The sequence below is a fragment of the Conger conger genome, chromosome 19, assembly GCF_963514075.1.
Source record: "Conger conger chromosome 19, fConCon1.1, whole genome shotgun sequence".
Classification (NCBI taxonomy): Eukaryota; Metazoa; Chordata; class Actinopteri; order Anguilliformes; family Congridae; genus Conger; species Conger conger.
This window is the reverse complement of record NC_083778.1, coordinates 2,402,196-2,421,412: the sequence shown is the minus strand read 5'-3', so window position 1 is coordinate 2,421,412 and position 19,217 is coordinate 2,402,196. Positions and strand designations below refer to the sequence as shown.

The following is a 19,217-nucleotide window of genomic DNA, read 5'->3' as shown; positions in this document are numbered from 1 at the left end:
CAGGAGTGATATGCTCTCGCTTCCATATTTTTGTTCAGTCTCACAGCAGAGTTCTGAATTGATTCTAGTCTTTCAAATAATTTTTTTGGAGACCAGTAAAGAGCATTGTAGAAGTCCAGCCTACTTGAAATAAAAGCATGGACTAATTTCTCAGAATCCTGACTTGATGAAAATGGCTGTAAACTTAGATCTAAAATTACACCGAGGCTTGTTACTTCTGATTAACCTGGGGAGTGAAATGTTATAATGGATTAGGAAATTTGACTCCCCAGGCGAAATCAGAAGGCTATTGATTTAGTGAAATTTTACTGTAGGAATTTGGAATTATGGCATTACAAAATCCTGCAAAATGGTAGACATATTCAATACATGGCACTTTTCAAAAATCAATTGTTAAAATAAAAAACTGTTTTCAGGAAATACCAGGTAGAGCTTGAAGACCAGAATATCAAGTATACATGTTTTTGATTTTTTACTGTACGAATGTAGGATTATAGAATTGCAAAAGTATTCACTTTCAGGAAATACCACATATATTTTGGAAAGCAAATGTATATATGGCATTGATTGCGCAACTTTTTACAGTAGGAATTGAGAATTATGGGATTGCAAAATCTTCCAAAATGGTAATTGCATTCAATACAGCACGTCGCTGATCCAACAAGTGTTCAATTGGGTTGAGGTCAGGACTGTTGGCAGGCCAATCCATTCTCTCTACTCCCAAGTTCTGGAGGTAGTCTCTGATAAACCCCGCTCTGTGAGCGTTGTCATCTTGGAGGATGGAGTTCGGACCCAGACTGTGGAAACCTCAAACCAATTGAAAACTTGTGGGATCAGCAGGGGCTGTTCGTGCTAGAGTGACCAACACAACCACGTTGGCTGACTTGCGACAAATCCTGGTTGAGGAGTGGAATGCCGTCCCACAGCAGTGTGTGACCAGGCTGCTGACCAGCATGAGGAGGTGCCAGGCTGTTGTGGCTGTGTATGGTTCTTCCACATGCTACTGAGGCTCCTGACTGTTTGTTCAATGAATAAATTGTAAAATTGCCAATATGTCTTGTTTCTTCCTTCTACCTGATAGACTTCAATTATCCAATCCACCAAACAACACCAAACAAGAGTCAATAGCAACAGCAGAATAAGCTGTTTGGCACTGGAGATTTGGCTAATTTTACATGAGCGCTACCCACATACTCAGCTATGCTGCTCATCCCACAAATGCATGTTCCTTACAAATGGGGCACCATTTCAAAGGGAAATAGACAGGCTTTCCAACGGTATAAAATGTATTGCCAAGAAGCATTGTTACAACAGAGAAATAATCTACCAAACACAAATTTCCGAACTTTTTGTTTGATGTTTATATTGCGCAATGTAGATGCGCATCAAGATTTGAAGTGCGGAAATCTTGCATTTCACTGGCATTACTTTTTTCACTGAGTGAAAAAGGGTGATCAAGATTTTAATCATAAGGTGTAGCTAATTGTCTAATTAGTCTACCCCACTCTCGGTCTGATTTTAGAACCAAACAATCTGCAGGTATCGCTATTAACCTTATGTGTAACAAAATGATGTCGACAGCTGAATGTTTTGTTTTTGATCGCGTATAAGCTATCGCTTTCTCACAGAGGGACAGAAGTTCAAATATTCACTGAGACACATAATATGCTAAATTTTTGTGTAAAATACGTCCTCATAATACAGACTCCAATGCGGTCTACGCGGTTTGGATCCGCGTTTGTTCTCTCACTTGCGATATCACTGCTGCTTTCGTCCTCTTTGGGTGAGTAGGCCTATGTTATTTTTGTTGTTGTTGCATGAGCCAGTTTGTGATTCACAGTGGAAGTAGCCTACAATTAGAATTGTAATCTACGTATGTAGATTTGAAATAATTAGTGGACTGAAACACTAGTGTTGGTAACACGTAAGTGAAGAGTCATTTCGGCTCTACATTGCACAGGCTTTAATGTCTGTTACGTATACCCTTTGTTTTTACAATTCCTTAATTGGTTTGCATATCCACTTAGGCTACTCCGGAATAACCACGTTAGTACGGCCAACTTTTTAATTTTCAGGAAGCTGCAGCAGTCTAGTCTTCTCGGTCTGTTGGGTTCTAAATATCAGCGCCCACGAGAACAGGTATTACGCGGCTCAAAATGCATGTGCAACTTGAAGCATATCCATCTCTTTGTTTGAACGGTGACTTTGTTCTCAATTAGACCAGATATCAATGTATGGCTGGACAACACTGCCATAGGAAGTCAAGGCAAATTTGTGTCTTTGTCGGTAACGCCACTCGATGTACATAAATTACGCACCGAATATGAAGGAATCGCACAAGTGTGGAACTTCTCGATTGTTTCGGGTAAGTGCGGAATTCAATTGTAGGCTACACTTAACTTGCGACGGGACTGCGGTGAAGTTGGTCATTCAACCTCAGTACTTCTTGGTTGAATTCAAGAGGCTGAAAACCTGAAGGCCATTATTGAATTTGATAAAATCACTCATTTCTAATCCATAAAACATTTGTGATTGAATACACAGTGGCGGTGGGTGAGCTGAAAACTGGGGAACCCTTTAAAGTAGGGGTGCAGAACTCCGGTCCTGGAGGGCTGGTCTGAGAGCTGGATTTTGTTCCAACAAATGTTAATTGTTGGATGTTAAATGTTAAATATTCCAACTTAATTAATTTTTCTGACAGATATTATAAATTATGTTGGTTCACTCCTCTACTTGAGCACAGTATAATCTTTAGGATGCAATTGCAGTCTGCAGCTGTAGCGTGGTCCATATACAAATGTCTGCTCAAGACATTATTTAGCAAATGAAATAAGAGTAGCGGCACAATATCCTGAAGCGGATCGGCCCTGCTGTGTATTAATAAGCAGTAACACTAACACATTGCTCCAGGGGAGGACTTGCAATCATCACAATTAGATTAAAAATAAAAAAATAAAAAAATCTTTTTTAATCACTAAATTACACTGGTCCACATGTATACGATGTTCGTACAGACCTTTTTCAAACTTGAATGTTTATTCTCAACCAGTTTATGGCAAAATGAGATTTCATAAATGTTGAAATAATGGCATGGATTAAAATGTTTCACTAAAGTGTAATTTCCCTTTAAAAAGATAAATGCCGTAGCTGTTTCAGTGTACAGTTTGGCATGACTGAATTGTGAAATGCGTTTCTCATTTTCTATACAAATGCCATTTTAACTCGGTGAAAGGCGATGGCGATAGAGGTGAGCGAGTGCTCAATATTCTAGGTGTAACACGCCAGATTGCGTGCCAGTCGCCTGTCTCCCAGATCCAATGCTATCCATTTTTTTATTGTCAGATTCCATAAATGTGAGAATGGCGCATCTCCCCTCCAGCGGAACTGCGGTGAGTATTGCTGACATGTAAATCTGGCCGACAGTTGTTGCCACTGTCAAGAAACTGCTGGACGTGTTTTCCAAAATGCAGTCCATGCCTCGGTTTTTTTTTGACGGATTGAATCACTTAAATTAGTATTGCAGGCCACTGAATGTGAACTGATACTTGCATAAAGACGGGAACTGGGCATGCAACGCAAAGATCGCAGGTTCGATTACCGGGTAGGGTCCTGATGTTGTACCCTTGAGTGAGGCATTGACCTGGATTGCTTCCATATACACTCACTGAGCTCTTCATTAGCTGGATGGTTTTTATTTTTCACACCATTCCCTGTAAACTCTAGGGGCTGTTGTGTGAGAATCCCAGGAGATCAGCAGCTTCTGAGATACTCAAACCACCCTGTCTGGCACCAACAATCATTCCATGGTCAAAGTAACTTGGATCACACTTCTTTCCCATTCTGGCATTTGGTCTGAAACTGCTGAACATTTTGACCATATCTGCTTACGGTTATGCATTTAGTTGCTGCCAACTTGATTGGCTGATTTAAATATTTGCATGAACAAGCTGTTGTACAGGTCTACCTGAAAGTGCTCACTGAGTGTATACCGAGCTGTAAAAATGGATACTATGTGTAAATGGTTGTACATCACTCTGGATAAGGCGGCACGGAAGGAGCACTGCCGGCTCACAGCAAGGAGGTCCTGGGGTCGGCTGCGGCCTCTCTGTGCGGAGTTTGCATGTTCTCCCCGTGTCTGCGTGGGTTTCATCCGGGTACTCCGGTTTCCTCCCACAGTCCAAAGACATGCAGGTTCGGCTGATTGGAGAGTCTAAATTGCCCATAGGTGTGAGTGTGTGAGTGAATGGTGTGTGCGCCTTGCGATGGACTGGCGACCTGTCCAGGGTGTATTCCTGCCTTTCGCCCAATGTATGCTGGGATAGGCTCCAGCCCCCCTGTGACCCTGTTCAGGATAAGCAGGTTAAGATAATGGATGGATGGATGGATCACTCTGGATAAGAGAATGTGCAATAAGTGCTTTTGAATGCATATGTACTTATGCAAATATACATTCAAAAATCGACTGCTGTTATTGATGCTTGAATTCTGGCGAACCATGACATTTTGTTCTGAATAATATGTTCAGCAGTGGTTCTCTAGCTGGATCCTGTGGGGGGGGGGAGGTGTGTATCCTAATTTAGCTCCAACTGTGAATTTTAATAAGCTGTTAAAAAGTTATGATTGTGCTATCGTGCAAATTATTACAAAGGTACATTTTAAAGGTACAATAGGTAAGATTTTTGTGTTAACATTGTTACAAGACCCTTCCTATCATTGAAAAAGGCTCACTGACATGTTGACTCACTCACTGCCTGTGTTTATAGTCCTTAAATTCGGGTTTCAAAATATAGCTACAGTATATACCAAAACATTGTATAGCCGTACAATAACAGCCAATGGCGTTTCAACGTCAGCACATTCACAGAGAAGGGGGAGGCATAAACAGTGTTGTGGTTTGAAGGTGTTTGTTGCTGTAATTCCTCTCTTGACCATGAGAAGTCTGAAATGACACATTGTGCTTTTAACTGATCAAATGAAAGACTGAGGTGAATCAATCAATCGGCTGCTAAGTATGGACATCTAGCCGCTAAAACCATTTTATATTCAAGAATGGAGAATTCGGAGACAAAGCAAAGGACAGTGGGCCGATCGTGCATGGTGTTAATGGGGCGGAGCTTTATGGGCCGAAGCTGCATTTGAGCAAGCGTGATTGGCGGCAGAAGTTGGCAGAAGTCGGCAGAAGTCGGCACTAGTCGGCAGAAGTCGGCACAAGTGGCCGAGTGTTCTTGCTCAAGAGCGGGATTCTGGGCTCCTGTCCTGAGGAGAGCAGTGTGCATTTCGGGTCTTGGTTCTTCCGTAACTTCCTCTAAAGACCATCAATGTGTCAATCAATACAGTGACACGAGATTACCATCATGTGCTCCTTAATGTTAAAGTAGCTGGTCCTGCGTGTTGGTTGAGGTGGGTCTTTCCCTAAGGATTATCACTAAAAGGTTATTTGTAATCATGTGATTGTCTTTATGGTGACACACATTGTCAATTAAGAAAATTACCCTTACAACAGTCACAATTACATCACCATCTGCTGCAGCCAATCATCCACACTGACCAAATGTTTGGTATAACTAAGTAATTACAAGAGCTGAAGTTGGTCAGAAATTCCAAAATTGAACATTCCTGTGAACGCGCTGACGCTGAATTATTGTACTGCTATACAATGAGTGTCGGCCTGTCAGTTGCATCTTTTGAAACCCGAATCTAAGGACTATAAATGCAGGCAGAGCATGAGTCAACATGTCAGTGAGCCTTTTTCAATGATGGGAAGGGATTTACTTGTCTTGTAACAATGTTTTAGCACAACATCTTACCTACTGTACCTTTTAAATATTTGTTTTATTTTTCTATCTCACTGAGATTTGATGCATTTATTTTTTTATTTTTTGTTTCTATTTCTTTGGGTATCTCTGCCTGTTCCTCCATCTCTCGCTCACACACAGGAAGCGCTCAAGACTTTCCGGACAGAGGAAGTGTTTCCCTGTGAAAACGGCACAGAGTATCTCCATCAGAAGGAGAGCTTCATCATCGCGCTTGGTACGCCTCTCTCCTAACTCCTCAGGTCTCGTGCCTTATTTATTTCAAGTTGTTTTTATTGAGTTTATTATGGAAAAAGAAGTAAATAAGACCAACAAACAAAAGATGGCCGGATAACACCACTGCATATCTACCATATAGTATGGATATACATCTTGAACTTACCATATGTAAAATTGTAATTCACACTCAGGTGTCAATAACTCTTATCAGTCTCCGTTATTTAGGCTTTACCACCCAGATATGAACCCGGATACCAGGAGGTTCATATGAGCAGCGGTTGTTTCATACACGTTCTTTAGCTACTGTATACACACAAGCTCGTAGCAGGTCGGCCTCTTTGTGTGGATTATTACTTGGTTAAGCTTGGCTCTGTGAGTTGCCTGCTCGGAGGTCTGTGTTAAGCTCCCTGTGTGAACGCCTAGATCCCAACGTGCCCGCAAACTTCCGGGTGACGGCGTGGGACAGCAGCATCCTGACGGTGGGGTGGGACTATCCCCCGAGCGACCGGCTGGCCTCCTTCCTGGTCACCGTCTTCCACACGAATGGCTCCGGCCACGTCCTGGAGGAGAGGAGGTACAGGCAGGAGCCCGACCGGCGCGGGTTCATGGCGGGGCCTCTGTCGCCCTGCAGCAGGGTGCGGCTGGGCCTGCAGGCCGAGTGCCGGGGTCCGGGCCCCGCCCGCCCCAGCACCATGGCCCTCAGCGACGGAAACTCTGGTACAGCCACATGGCCCCTGTGTCTGGAACACACACACACACATACACGTACACACACACACGCACACATGCACACACGCCCACACATGCACACCATACCTGGAACACACGCATGCACCATACCTGGAACACGCGCATGCACCATACCTGGAACACACGCACGCACACACGCATACACACTCACACTGTACCTGGAAACATGCACACTATACCTGGAGCACGCATGCGCACACACACACACACACACACGCCATATCTGGGACACACACACACCATACCTGGAACACACGCATACACATACAAGCCATACCTGGAACACACACACACGCACACACACCAGGTCTGGAACATACACGCATGCACGCACACACACGCTTGTTGTTGAACTTGATGTTGGGATCATTGGATTTCAAAGCCAAAGGAAATCACGTGTGATTTGTAAATGTCTGACTCCTAATGGAATATGCCGGACTGAGTTTGTGTGGAGGTACCCTTTCTCTGTTATTTGCCTTTGATATTCTTTTGTGGAAGCTTAACCAAAACAAAGCATTTGATTTTAGATTTTTTCTTGTCCCCTAGCAAACTCTGAAATCATAAACCTGCGCCAGTCCACCTCCAGGCCGCACAGCTACACGGTGCGCTGGTCTGTGCGGAACTTCTCGTCCGTCTCCAGCTTTCGGGTGTACCACCAGGGGGAGCTCCGGGGCTCAGCTGCAGGGTGGAGGCTTTGTGTGGGGCCAGCACGGTCGTGAGCGCCACCACCATCCCCACCAGCACAGGTAGGCCTGGAGGCTGGGATAAGGGGGGGCCGTGTGTCTGCGCATATTTGCCTGAATATTTGAACATGCGCATGTGTGTGTGTTCATGCTGGTTTGTTGTGCATTCAGGCCCTGGTGTGGTGTGTGTGTGTTCATGCTGGTTTGTTGTGCATTCAGGCCCTGGTGTGTGTGTGTGTTCATGCTGGTTTGTTGTGCATTCAGGCCCTGGTGTGTGTGTGTGTGTGTTCATGCTGGTTTGTTGTGCATTCAGGCCCTGGTGTGTGTGTGTGTTCATGCTGGTTTGTTGTGCATTCAGGCCCTGGTGTGTGTGTGTGTGTTCATGCTGGTTTGTTGTAAATTCAGGCCCTGGTGTGTGTGTGGATCTCCGGTTTCGGCAGGAGGACTCGATGGCCTTGTGGAGCAGCTCCTCCCAAAGGAGCAACTGCAGTACTTTACCTTGCTCAACCACCCCAACATCACGGTCACTGAGGAGGTCTTGTACTGGCAGGGTAGGCGTGAGGCATGCTGGGAGATCTGTCTGTGCATGCACATGCAGGTTTGTGTGCTCATTGTGTCTGGTGTGATGCAGTGGAGCGGGAGTACATGGTGGGCTTTTCTCCTCTGACCCCCACAGACCCTGACGAGTGTGGCTCACACTCCCTCTGCATCAACACCCTGGACTCCTTCACCTGCGTGTGTCAGCCGGGTTACTATGACCTCAGCCCCTTCCTCACCGCAGCCTGCCACGGTACACCCGCACGCACACACGCACATGCACACGCACACGCACACGCACGCATGCACCAATGCACCAATGCAGACCTGCTTACACCCGCATGCACACACTCGCACGCTCAAGCTCTCCAGAAAAGCTCTCGCACACATACGTGCGCACAAGTGCGCGCCCGACATGCATACACACACGCGCACACATGCACATGCAAACCCACATACACACATACAAGTGCGCGCGCACACACAGACGCACACACTATCATGCCACGGTCAAAATTATGAGACAACATTTTTTCCCCAATTTTGATGGTTGGTGTGAACATTATCTGAAGCTCCTGACCCATATCTGCATGATTTTATGTATTGCACTGCTGCCATGATTGGCTGATTATTAGGAACACCTACTTATGTGATTATCTAAAGTGCTCAGTGAATATATGCCCACATACGCACACGTGGATGCATCTTACAATTTTCAAATAGAAAATGTATTTCCCAAAAAAAAATAGGTTCCGCAATTATTGACACCCCTGGTTTAATATTTTGTGCCAAGATGACTGCCAGGAGTCTTTTCCTATAATTTTTATTCAGGTGATATGCCACTGAGCACTTTTATTACACGACTTAGTGTAATGCATGTTTAACTCTTATTTTATTTTTTTGTTGGTCATCTACCGTCGGTCTCTCCTGAATTTACAGAACTGGCTTTTCCAATGCTGCTGTTTGACGAAGGGATTTTGCATGCTTCTTGTCTCATTTTTATACTGGAATGACACAATATATAGTCCATTAGATGGACAAGTTGTATTACTACAGGATGACTAGCGCCCCCTCCCTGTGCGGAGGGGAAATGCTGGTGAGCAGCAGGGTTAAGGCCCGGGGCCGGATTCCAATCCAGTTTATAAGCTTTCTTCCTGACTTTTCCCTTTCCAGGAATACCAGGATGTAATTTGGAGCGTCCGCCAAGTGGGGTTCGCTTCCGAATTGTATAAGGAGAGCAATTATATTCCCTTATTCCCTCCCTCCCGCCAAGGCTAATGCAGGCTTCCGGAGAAATGGGGTGACATGGCTCAGGCAGTAAGAGCAGTCGTCTGGCAGTCGGAGGGTTGCCGGTTCGATCCCCCGCCTGGGCTGTGTCGAATTGTCCCTGAGCAAGACGCCTAACCCCCAAATGCTCCTGATGAGCTGGTCGGCGCCTTGCATGGCAGCCAATCGCCGTGAGTGTGTGTATGAATGGGTGAATGAGAAGCATCAATTGTACAGCGCTTTGGATAAAGGCGCTATATAAATGCCAACCATTTACCAGAAATCCCAGAATGCAATGTTCCATGCGTGGAAGAGGGGAGCGAATCCCTTCCCTTTCAAGCGCTTTTTTGGGCTGAAATGTTTGAACCGAGAATTTAACTTTGTCTGATACTTCAGCCAACAGCCTTTGTTCCTGTTTTTGAGTCGGGTTTAAGAGAACCTCAAACCCTCTTGGTGTGTTTTTGTCGTCACTAAAAATAAGATGGGGTGGTTATTATTAATTATTTAAAAGTAAATTCCTCAAATTTGGCCGGCTCTCGTGGAGCAGCATAATTGGCTCGCTGCTCCAGAGGGAGGGGCTTGGCAGGGTCAGCGGATCGCCGCATACAACAGCACCCCGGGCGCCTCGGAATCACGGTCACGAGCATGAGACGAGACGGGGTTGTGGGCAGTGTATCCACCAGCTAAAACTAATTGGATTAGATGGTGTACATTTGGCTTCCAAATTGGGAGAACAAGGGAAAAAATCTGAAATAAATTAAAGAGAAGATATCAGACGGAAAAAGAAAAAGCTTGTACTCGGAGCCAAGGCTGCTTCCTGTATAGTTTGGGCGGGCGGTTCTGTTTTGTTCATCTATCCTCCCTTGCAGATCGCCTGTTTACTTTGCTTGTTGCATGTCACAAAGTTAGTGGGGAAATCCCTCCCTCGAGGGACGGTTAAAGGGGAATTAAACCCAGTCCGTGTCACGCACGCAGCTGGTGCATTCTGGGAATGCACTCTCACCTAACCCTGCCATAGCTAGCTGTGAAGGCAACTGCTCCTTCCTACATACAGGCCATGAGTACATGAGACCTCTCTGTTCATCCTCTCACACTCTACCTGTCCCATCTCTCTGTTCACCCTCTCTCTCTCTCTACCTGTCATCTCTCTGTTCAGCCTCTCTCTCTCTACCTGTGTCATCTCTCTGTTCATCCTCTCACACTCTACCTGTCATCTCTCTGTTCATCCTCCTCTCACTCTACCTGTCCCATCTCTGTTCATCCTGTGGACTTTGTGTGTCATTTAGTTTGTGTTTGTGTTGGTTTAGCTGAACCATCGTGGTATATGGTGATTGTGTAATGCGTTGTGTGTAATGGGGTTTGTGCTGGTTTAACTGGGCCATAGTGGTATGGTGATTGTGCTCTTCAAGCAGCACCTCTCCCCATCCCTCCCTACCTCCCTACCTCCCTGTGAACCTTAATTGTTGTCTCTGTGACTTGCTTTGTGTATCGGTATTTTTAGTTGGCTAGGTAAGCAGTGTTTGGATAGTTAACTTTGGTCACTTTTGCTCTGTTTGTTTGTTTCTTTGTTAAAAAAAAAAAAAATTGGCCCTCGTCCTTATCTTTGTTGTACAGATAGCAGTTGAAATTGTACTTCCCTCTAGGGTCTTTCAGCGAACTTATCCCTGGTTATGGGTATGCACTTTGTTGTACGTCGCTCTGGATAAGAGCATCTGTGCCTACCCCCTGCTCCACACCTCCACTGCCCACACCCAGCCTGGCCTGACATCCAATCAGCTGGCCCCTCTCTACCTGCCATCCAATCAGCTCCCCTCTTCTAACCTACCATCCAATCAGCTCTCCTTCTCTCAATCTGCCATCCAGTCAACATCCAGGTCATTAAGCCACAAACTAGCATTTTCAATTCTACATGTTCACTATGTTCCATGTTTTGGACAGATTATTCTTCATTTTTATGCTTTTTCTTTCACCATGTTGAAATGACATCACTTTTTATACAAAGTGCCCTTATTTCCGGGTACCATAATTTTTGGGACTCATGGCTTTGCATGCGTTTCTGATTAAACGGCTGTATACAATTGTTGTCTTAGTGCTGGAGTACAAGAGAATGTTGAGTATCAATAGGCTTGTATTTATGTGTTTATGTGTTTTATTGCTACTCTTGGCCTGTTTGGGGAAGATTTACGCTTTTTCATAAACCGTTCACAGTTCACTGCTGTGCTGTGTAGTTTCCCAAAGATTTTACACTGATTCACCTCATGGTGCTTCTGGTTCTGGTCAGTTGATTGACAGCTGTTTAAATGATCTGATATCCTGTCCAATGGGACCTTGAGACAAGAGACCAACGCCCATAGAGCCACAAATAGGACAAACTGCCATCCTTTATGTCTGCCATGTCACAAATGTGATCCTCTTGTTGACAAATCGCAATAACTGACTCCAAAGTCAGTGACTTGACTCCTAGAATCAAGAGGCTGAAAGCTCTTACCTGCACTCAGGAGGCAATTGAACACACCTGATCGATCAGAAATACATGTAAAGCCATTTGTCCTGAACATGACGGTCCCCTGATATTGGGAGATTAGGCATAAAAACTGGTGTCATTTCTACAAGGTGAAACCAGCAATACCCTTTAATAAAAGCTGAGAGTCTGCATAATAAATTGCGTGGTCGTAAATTAAATGTAACATTCTGGTAGTCTGGTCTATTTTTTAACTCTTGTTGGGAATGTTCTTCTCCCGTGGTGGAATCAAACTGGTGAAGTAACACACTGATGACCACTTCTCAATTGAAAAGCCTTATCGACCGTGCCTTATCGACCGTGCCTTATCGACCGTGCGCAAAGGGAGATTTGTGATTGATGCGTCTGACATGCCTTCTGTCTGAATCTCAACAAGCTATACGTAGCCAGCTCAGAGGAGCATACATTCCACCCAGACTTCCCGGGGTCCCCCACTGATCTGTGAACCCCTTTGATCTGTGGATCCTGTGATATCCTGTTAACAACACTTGAACCCTGTTTGTGACCAGTGTGTGTGCATGTGTGTGTGCGTATTCCGTAAATCCACAGGAAAAACAGGTCAACATGATAAATGATAAAGCTAAACTGAAAAGCTCAAACCTAGCTTGTGGTGGTGCTTTAGAGGGAGGTCTGAGGGGAGAAGTGGCCCCGGAGCGGCTGTTTTATACGCGGGAGTGTCTGAGGAGACGCGGTGCTGTGCTCCTCCGCAGGTTCTCCTCTCACAGCGTGGTGCAGGCCAGCTCCTCGCGCCTCCTGCAGCTCAGCATGGGCCTGTACAGCGACGCCTCCTCCCACGCCTACGCCGGCCCCGTGGAGCTGCCCCTCTTCGCGCGCCTGCACATCCAGGACAGCCTGGCCTTCAAAATGAGCCTGCAGCTGGAGGCCTGCTGGGCCACAGAGACCACCGACCCGCAGGAGGAGAGGAGGGCCTTTTACCTGAAGGAAGGGTGAGCTCTGTCCCTGTCTCTCTGTCCCTGTCTCTCTTTCTCTCTTTCTCTTTCTCTTTCTCTGTCTCTGTCTGTCTCTGTCTGTCTCTGTCTGTCTCTGTCTGTCTCTCTGTCTCTCTGTCTCTCTGTCTCTCTGTCTCGCTATTGGTGCTTGCCCCCTGTTAATTGCGGGTTGAAGCTTTATTGCCATTAGAGTAAGTGTGTTCCTATTAAATTTGTGCCATGGGAATTTTGGAGGCAAATGACAAATACCGGATGACCGGGTGTGTGTGTGTGAGGCTTGACTAGACGCATAGCCCGTTGAATTACCGTCATGTCGGATGACCGGGTGTGTGTGAAAGGCTTGACTAGATGCACAGCCCGTTATCCCTCCAGCTGCCCCAGCAACAGAACCTTCCGCTGGCACCTCCAGGATGGCTGGCCTCAGAGGAGAAGGTTTTCGGTTCAGATGTTCACCGTGTCTGACCACGCCCATGTCTACCTCCACTGCCTTACCCGCATATGCAGCCCGGACGAGGACTGCACCACGGTAACATTTCAACAGCATCACATTTCAACAGCGTCACATTTCAACAGCATCACATTTCAACAGTGTCACATTTCAACAGCGTCACATTTCAACAGTGTCACATTTGAACAGCGTCACATTTGAACAGCGTCACATTTGAACAGCGTCACATTTGAACAGCGTCACATTTCAACAGCGTCACATTTCAACAGCGTCACATTTCAACAGCGTCACATTTCAACAGGGGTATTTTACCATTTAGTACATTTGTATAAATAACATGCAGGAATTATCAGACGCAATTGACAAACTAAAACCATCCACCATTGGCAATATACCAAGCAGTGAGAGGTTGCTGCGTTTGAGTTATGGCAAACAAAAATCAATGTGTTACTGTCATTCTTGGCCTTTTTGCTGTTTTTCTGATGCATGTGCATATTTCGGTCATTGCACTTGAGAGTTCTTACGAACTTGCTGAGACCTTCATGAAGAATACTGTCCTCCCACTTCCTTTTCCTGCTTTTGCGTAATGTCAACCACAAACTTCCTGTGACAGAGAGAGGGCCTGTGTGTGCAGGAACAGACACTGGGGTGAGAGAAGGCCTGTGTGTGCAGGAGATTCTGGGGTGAGAGAGGGCCTGTGTGTGCAGGAGACTCTGGGGTGAGAGAGGGCTTGTGTGTGCAGGAACAGATACTGGGGTGAGAGAGGGCTTGTGTGTGCAGGAACAGACTCTGGGGTGAGAGAGGGCCTGTGTGTGCAGGAGACTCTGGGGTGAGAGAGGGCCTGTGTGTGCAGGAGACTCTGGGGTGAGAGAGGGCCTGTGTGTGCAGGAGACTCTGGGGTGAGAGAGGGCCTGTGTGTGCAGGAGACTCTGGGGTGGGAGAGGGCATGTGTATGCAGGAGACTCTGGGGTGAGTGAGAGCCTGTGTGTGCAGGAGACTCTGGGATGAGAAATGTGCAAGATTGCCCCTGTGTACATCTGTACAGAACTGCAGCGAAGGCCAAAAGGTGAAAAGAGATCTACCAGACACACTGACGGCCATCATTTCAGCAGAGTTTAATCAAACTGCTGTGTGAGTGTATGAGTGAGTACACACACGCCTTTGCATGCATGTTGCATGTATATTTTTATTTGTCAGATCACTTTTTCTGAATTGCATAGTGAGGGTCACTGGGAACAAATGCATATCCAGGTCAGATACTGTAAAGTACAGTTCTATCAAAGCAGCAGCTACCCATACGCTACATCAGTATCGGAGTCTTGAGGCAAAGTGAGTTAAGCCTGATTTACACCCGTCACTCAACCCTTGCAAGTGTCCTATGACTGAAATGGGAGTGCCGCACAACGTTTTTGCATTTATACTTGGGCTAAGGTCAGCCATGATGGTTCTGTTGTCTCCATGGCAACACGATGCCAAACAGCCACATGTTTACATTTTTGAAAACATGGCGGAACATGGCAGAGCCTATCCATGACACTGAATTTCAGTGTTCCATCTGGCAGACCAATCAGTGCTGTGCGGCAAGGCATGACTGGTTGCATCATGACAAAATTCCACAGGTGCGCACGATTAAGTAAAAGTGTCATGCTACACTTTTTTCTTTTTCAGTTTAAGTGTCATTTTCATCATACAACACTGCTACTGTAATAAGGGAGCAGGATAAGTCGTCACATTATTAATTTATCCAAAACCAGGCACAACCTCAAAAATTGAATAGCCATTTTGTATGATTTTGTGGTATACAGTGCATCCAGAAAGTATTCACAGCGCTTTCACTTTTACAGCCTTATTCCAAAATGGAATAAATTCTTTTTTTTCCTCAAAATTCTACACACAACACCCCATAATGACGTTTTTTTGAAATTTTTGCTAATTATGAATAAAAAACGAAGAAATCACATGTACATAAGTATTCACAGCCTTTGCCATGAAGCTCAAAATTGAGCTCAGGTGCATCCTGTTTCCACTGATCAACCTTGAGATGTTTCTACAGCTTAATTGGAGTCCACCTGTGGTAAATTCAGTTGATTGGACATGATTTGGTAAGGCACACACCTGTCTATATAAGGTCCCACATTTTGACAGTGCATGTCAGAGCACAAACCAAGCATGAAGTCAAAGGAATTGTCTGTAGACCTCCGAGACAGGATTGTCTCGAGGCACAAATCTGGGGAAGGGTACAGAAAAATGTCTGCTGCTTTGAAGGTCCCAATGAGCACAGTGGCCTCCATCATGTGTAAATGGAAGAAGTTCGGAACCACCAGGACTCTTCCTAGAGCTGGCCGCCCGTCTAAACTGAGCAATCGGGGGAGAAGGGCCTTAGTCAGGGAGGTGACCAAGAACCCGATGGTCACTCTGTCAGAGCTCCAACGTTCCTCTGTGGAGAGAGGAGAACCTTCTAGAAGGACAACCATCTCTGCAGCAATCCACCAATCAGGCCTGTATGGTAGAGTGGCCAGACGAAAGCCACTCCTTAGTAAAAGGCACATGGCAGCCCACCTGGAGTTTGCCAAAAGGCACCTGAAGGACTCTCAGACCATGAGAAACAAAATGTTCTGGTCTGATGAGACAAAGATTGAACTCTTTGGCGTGAATGCCAGGCGTCATGTTTGGAGGAAACCAGGCACCGCTCATCACCTGGCCAATACCATCCCTACAGTGAAGCCTGGTGGTGGCAGCATCATGCTGCGGGGATGTTTTTCAGCGGCAGGAACTGGGAGACTAGTCAGGATTGAGGGAAAAATGAATGCAGCAATGTACAGAGACATCCTGGATGAAAACCTGCTCCAGAGCGCTCTTGACCTCAGACTGGGGCGACGGTTCATCTTTCAGCAGGACAACGACCCTAAGCACACAGCCAAGATATCAAAGAAGTGGCTTCAGGACAACTCTGTGAATGTCCTTGAGTGGCCCAGCCAGAGCCCAGACTTGAATCCGATTGGACATCTCTGGAGAGATCTGAAAATGGCTGTGCACCGACGCTCCCCATCCAACCTGATGGAGCTTGAGAGGTGCTGCAAAGAGGAATGGGCGAAACTGCCTAAAGATAGGTGTGCCAAGCTTGTGGCATCATATTCAAAAAGACTTGAGGCTGCAATTGCTGCCAAAGGTGCATCAACAAAGTATTGAGCAAAGGCTATGAATACTTATGTACATGTGATTTCTTAGTTTTTTATTTTTAATAAATTTGCAAAAATTTCAAAATTATTTAATGTTGTCATTATGGGGTGTTGTGTGTAGAATTTTGAGGAAAAAAATGCATTTATTCCATTTTGGAGTAAGGCTGTAACATAACAAAATATGGGAAAAGTGAAGCTCTGTGAATACTTTTCGGATGCACTGTATATGGTCAAATTCACACTAATCTGAAATGCAGATATTATTATTTTTTTGCTTGACACACCACACGGTCTAAAAATCTAACCTGAAATAAGATATGTAAATGTAATGGATACTAAACATTCAATGGGATTAATTAATATTAATCAGATTAATATTCCATTGTAATGTTGTGTCCAAGAAATATGAGTGAAAAGTGTGCCATTATGCCCCTACTGGTAGTAGTAGTTGTGGTAATTACAATAACATATTGTTTATTTTGGAATTCTGTGTCACTTATAACTGTCAAGTAGAATGTGTTGTAGACTGTATTAGAATGTGAGGTGTGATTGTGGTTGACTGTATTAGAGTGTGAGTTGTGATTGTGATTGTGGTTGACTGGATTAGAATGTGTTGTGTGATTGTGGTTGACTGGATTAGAATGTGTTGTGTAATTGTGGTTGACTGGATTTGAATGTGATGTGTAATTGTGGTTGACTGGATTAGAATGTGTCGTGTAATTGTGGTTGACTGGATTAGAATGTGTTGTGTGATTGTGGTTGACTGGATTAGAATGTGAGGTGTGCTTGTGATTGTGGTTGACTGGATTAGAATGTGAGGTGTGATTGCTGTTCTTACTCTTTGCAGGGACTGCTGCCCTGATCATACTCTCTGTTGGCGGAGGACTGATTGGCCTCCTTGTTCTGACTGCACTGGGTGTGCGTGCTGCACAGGTCCTAGCACAGCCATAGACAATAAAGATCCATGTACACCTGCACTGTGTCCTTATTGTGTTATTGTACAAAAAACACTGTGTCATTATTCTGTTATTGTACACCTGCACTGTGTCCTTATTCTGTTATGGTACACCTGCACTGTGTCCTCATTCTGTTATGGTACACCTGCACTGTGTCCTCATTCTGTTATGGTACACCTGCACTGTGCCCTTATTCTGTTATTGTACAAAAAACACTGTGTCATTATTGTGTTATTGTACACCTGCACTGTGTCCTTATTGTGTTATTGTACACCTGCACTGTGTCCTTATTGTGTTATTGTACACCTGCACTGTGTCCTTATTCTGTTATGGTACACCTGCACTGTGTCCTCATTCTGTTATGGTACACCTGCACTGTGTCCTCATTCTGTTATGGTACACCTGCACTGTGCCCTTATTCTGTTATTGTACAAAAAACACTGTGTCATTATTGTGTTATTGTACACCTGCACTGTGTCCTTATTGTGTTATTGTACACCTGCACTGTGCCCTTATTCTGTTATTGTACAAAAAGCACTGTGTCATTATTCTGTATGTCACTGTGCACAAACCGCACTGTGTCCTTATTCTGTTTGTGTTACTGTGCACAAACAGCACTGTCGCTATTCTGTATGTTACTGTGCACAAACAGCACTGTCACTATTCTGTATGTTACTGTGCATAAACAGCACTGTCACTATTCTGTATGTTACTGTGCACAAACAGCACTGTCACTATTCTGTATGTTACTGTGCATAAACAGCACTGTCACTATTCTGTATGTTACTGTGCACAAACAGTACTGTCATTCTGTTTGTGTTAGTGTCGTTTGTGCACAGTAACTGTGTCATTATTCTGTTTACTGTACACCTGTACTGTGTCCCTATTCGCTGTATGTTACTGTGCACAAACAGTCCTGTGTTTTTGTTTTGTTTTTTCTAATCATGAAATTACCATTTTGTCTGAAAGAAACGATAAGTTAATGTTTTTGTAATTGAAGATTTTAGTTTTATATTAGATGTCAAGGTTTTGCAGCAGAGGGCTTCAGACTGCGCAGCCAAAAACCACCACTTTCATTACTGCTCTTACCGCCAGAGCCAGTCTCATTGGCTCAGGCGGTAAGAGCAGTCGTCTGGCCGTCGGACGGTTGCCAGTTCAATCCCGCCCTGCGTGTGTCGGAAGTGTCCCTGAGCAAGACGCCTAGCCCCCAAATTGCTCCTGACGAGCTGGTTGGTGCCTTGCATGGCAGCCATATGCATGAATGGGTGAATGAGAAGCATCAGTTGTACAGCGCTTTGGATAAAGGCGCAATGTAAATGCCAAATGTTTTGCTGTGATGCTGTGGAGCTCTCAAATGGGCTTTCACCCCCTCAAAAATGCACCCAACCACAAGCGCAGCTGCAGGGCAGAAAGCTGGTTCTCATGCATCATATCAGGTTTATTCATCTATGTTTTTCCTCTAGAGGTAATCAGATTACATGCCCACACATTTTGTAGCAGTTTGTTTTTTCCTGTGCTGGGTACAGGGGTGCACGTGCGAGTATGGGGTGTCAGTCATACAAAAGGTGCACACACTGTAACCCTGTTCAATGTTCTCACATTTAGCATCTCCAAGTGTTTAAAACTAAAGTGTAGAAAATAAATGCAGTACAATTCTCAAATGTCTTTGGTCACTCGTGGCTCTGGATTCAGGCCTTCCTGTCTCTAAAGGCATGACCGTGATCCTGACCATTGTGGACCATTTCTCAAAGTCCGTCCACTTCGTGGCCCATCCCAAGCTTCCGTCATCCAGGGAAAGGGAGCTCCTGTTCCTGCATGTTTCTGCCTCCACGGCCTCCCTCTGGAAGCCATGTCCCACAGGGGACCTCACTTTTCCTGCCCGCTCTGGACGGCGT

At 45.2% G+C, this 19,217-nt stretch overlaps 2 protein-coding genes across 4 annotated transcripts; both read left to right on the top strand.

The window, feature by feature from the left end:
* The first annotated feature begins 1,907 nt into the window (after positions 1-1,907).
* LOC133119280 (uncharacterized) lies at positions 1,908-8,848 on the top strand. Its single transcript, XM_061229808.1, has 8 exons — positions 1,908-2,139; positions 2,220-2,365; positions 3,343-3,389; positions 5,937-6,030; positions 6,456-6,749; positions 7,329-7,478; positions 8,097-8,255; positions 8,796-8,848. The coding sequence occupies exons 3-8, from the start codon at positions 3,360-3,362 to the stop codon at positions 8,846-8,848; spliced, it is 780 nt and encodes a 259-aa protein (XP_061085792.1). The 5' UTR covers positions 1,908-2,139; positions 2,220-2,365; positions 3,343-3,359.
* LOC133118977 (pancreatic secretory granule membrane major glycoprotein GP2-like) lies at positions 7,923-17,338 on the top strand. 3 transcript variants are annotated; one of them, XR_009706457.1, is made up of 6 exons: positions 7,923-8,016; positions 8,142-8,255; positions 12,500-12,736; positions 13,112-13,265; positions 14,181-14,330; positions 17,214-17,338. XR_009706457.1 is itself a non-coding variant. In XM_061229330.1 (6 exons), exons 3-5 carry the CDS (start codon positions 12,555-12,557, stop codon positions 14,320-14,322), a joined length of 426 nt encoding a protein of 141 aa, XP_061085314.1. In that variant the 5' UTR covers positions 7,923-8,016; positions 8,142-8,255; positions 12,500-12,554; the 3' UTR covers positions 14,323-14,330; positions 17,214-17,338. The 3 variants fall into 3 exon arrangements, 2 of the variants coding, with proteins under 2 accessions (XP_061085314.1, XP_061085315.1); XM_061229330.1 differs by having other exon boundaries at positions 14,233-14,330; XM_061229331.1 differs by lacking the exon at positions 14,181-14,330.
* Positions 17,339-19,217: the final 1,879 nt, after the last annotated feature.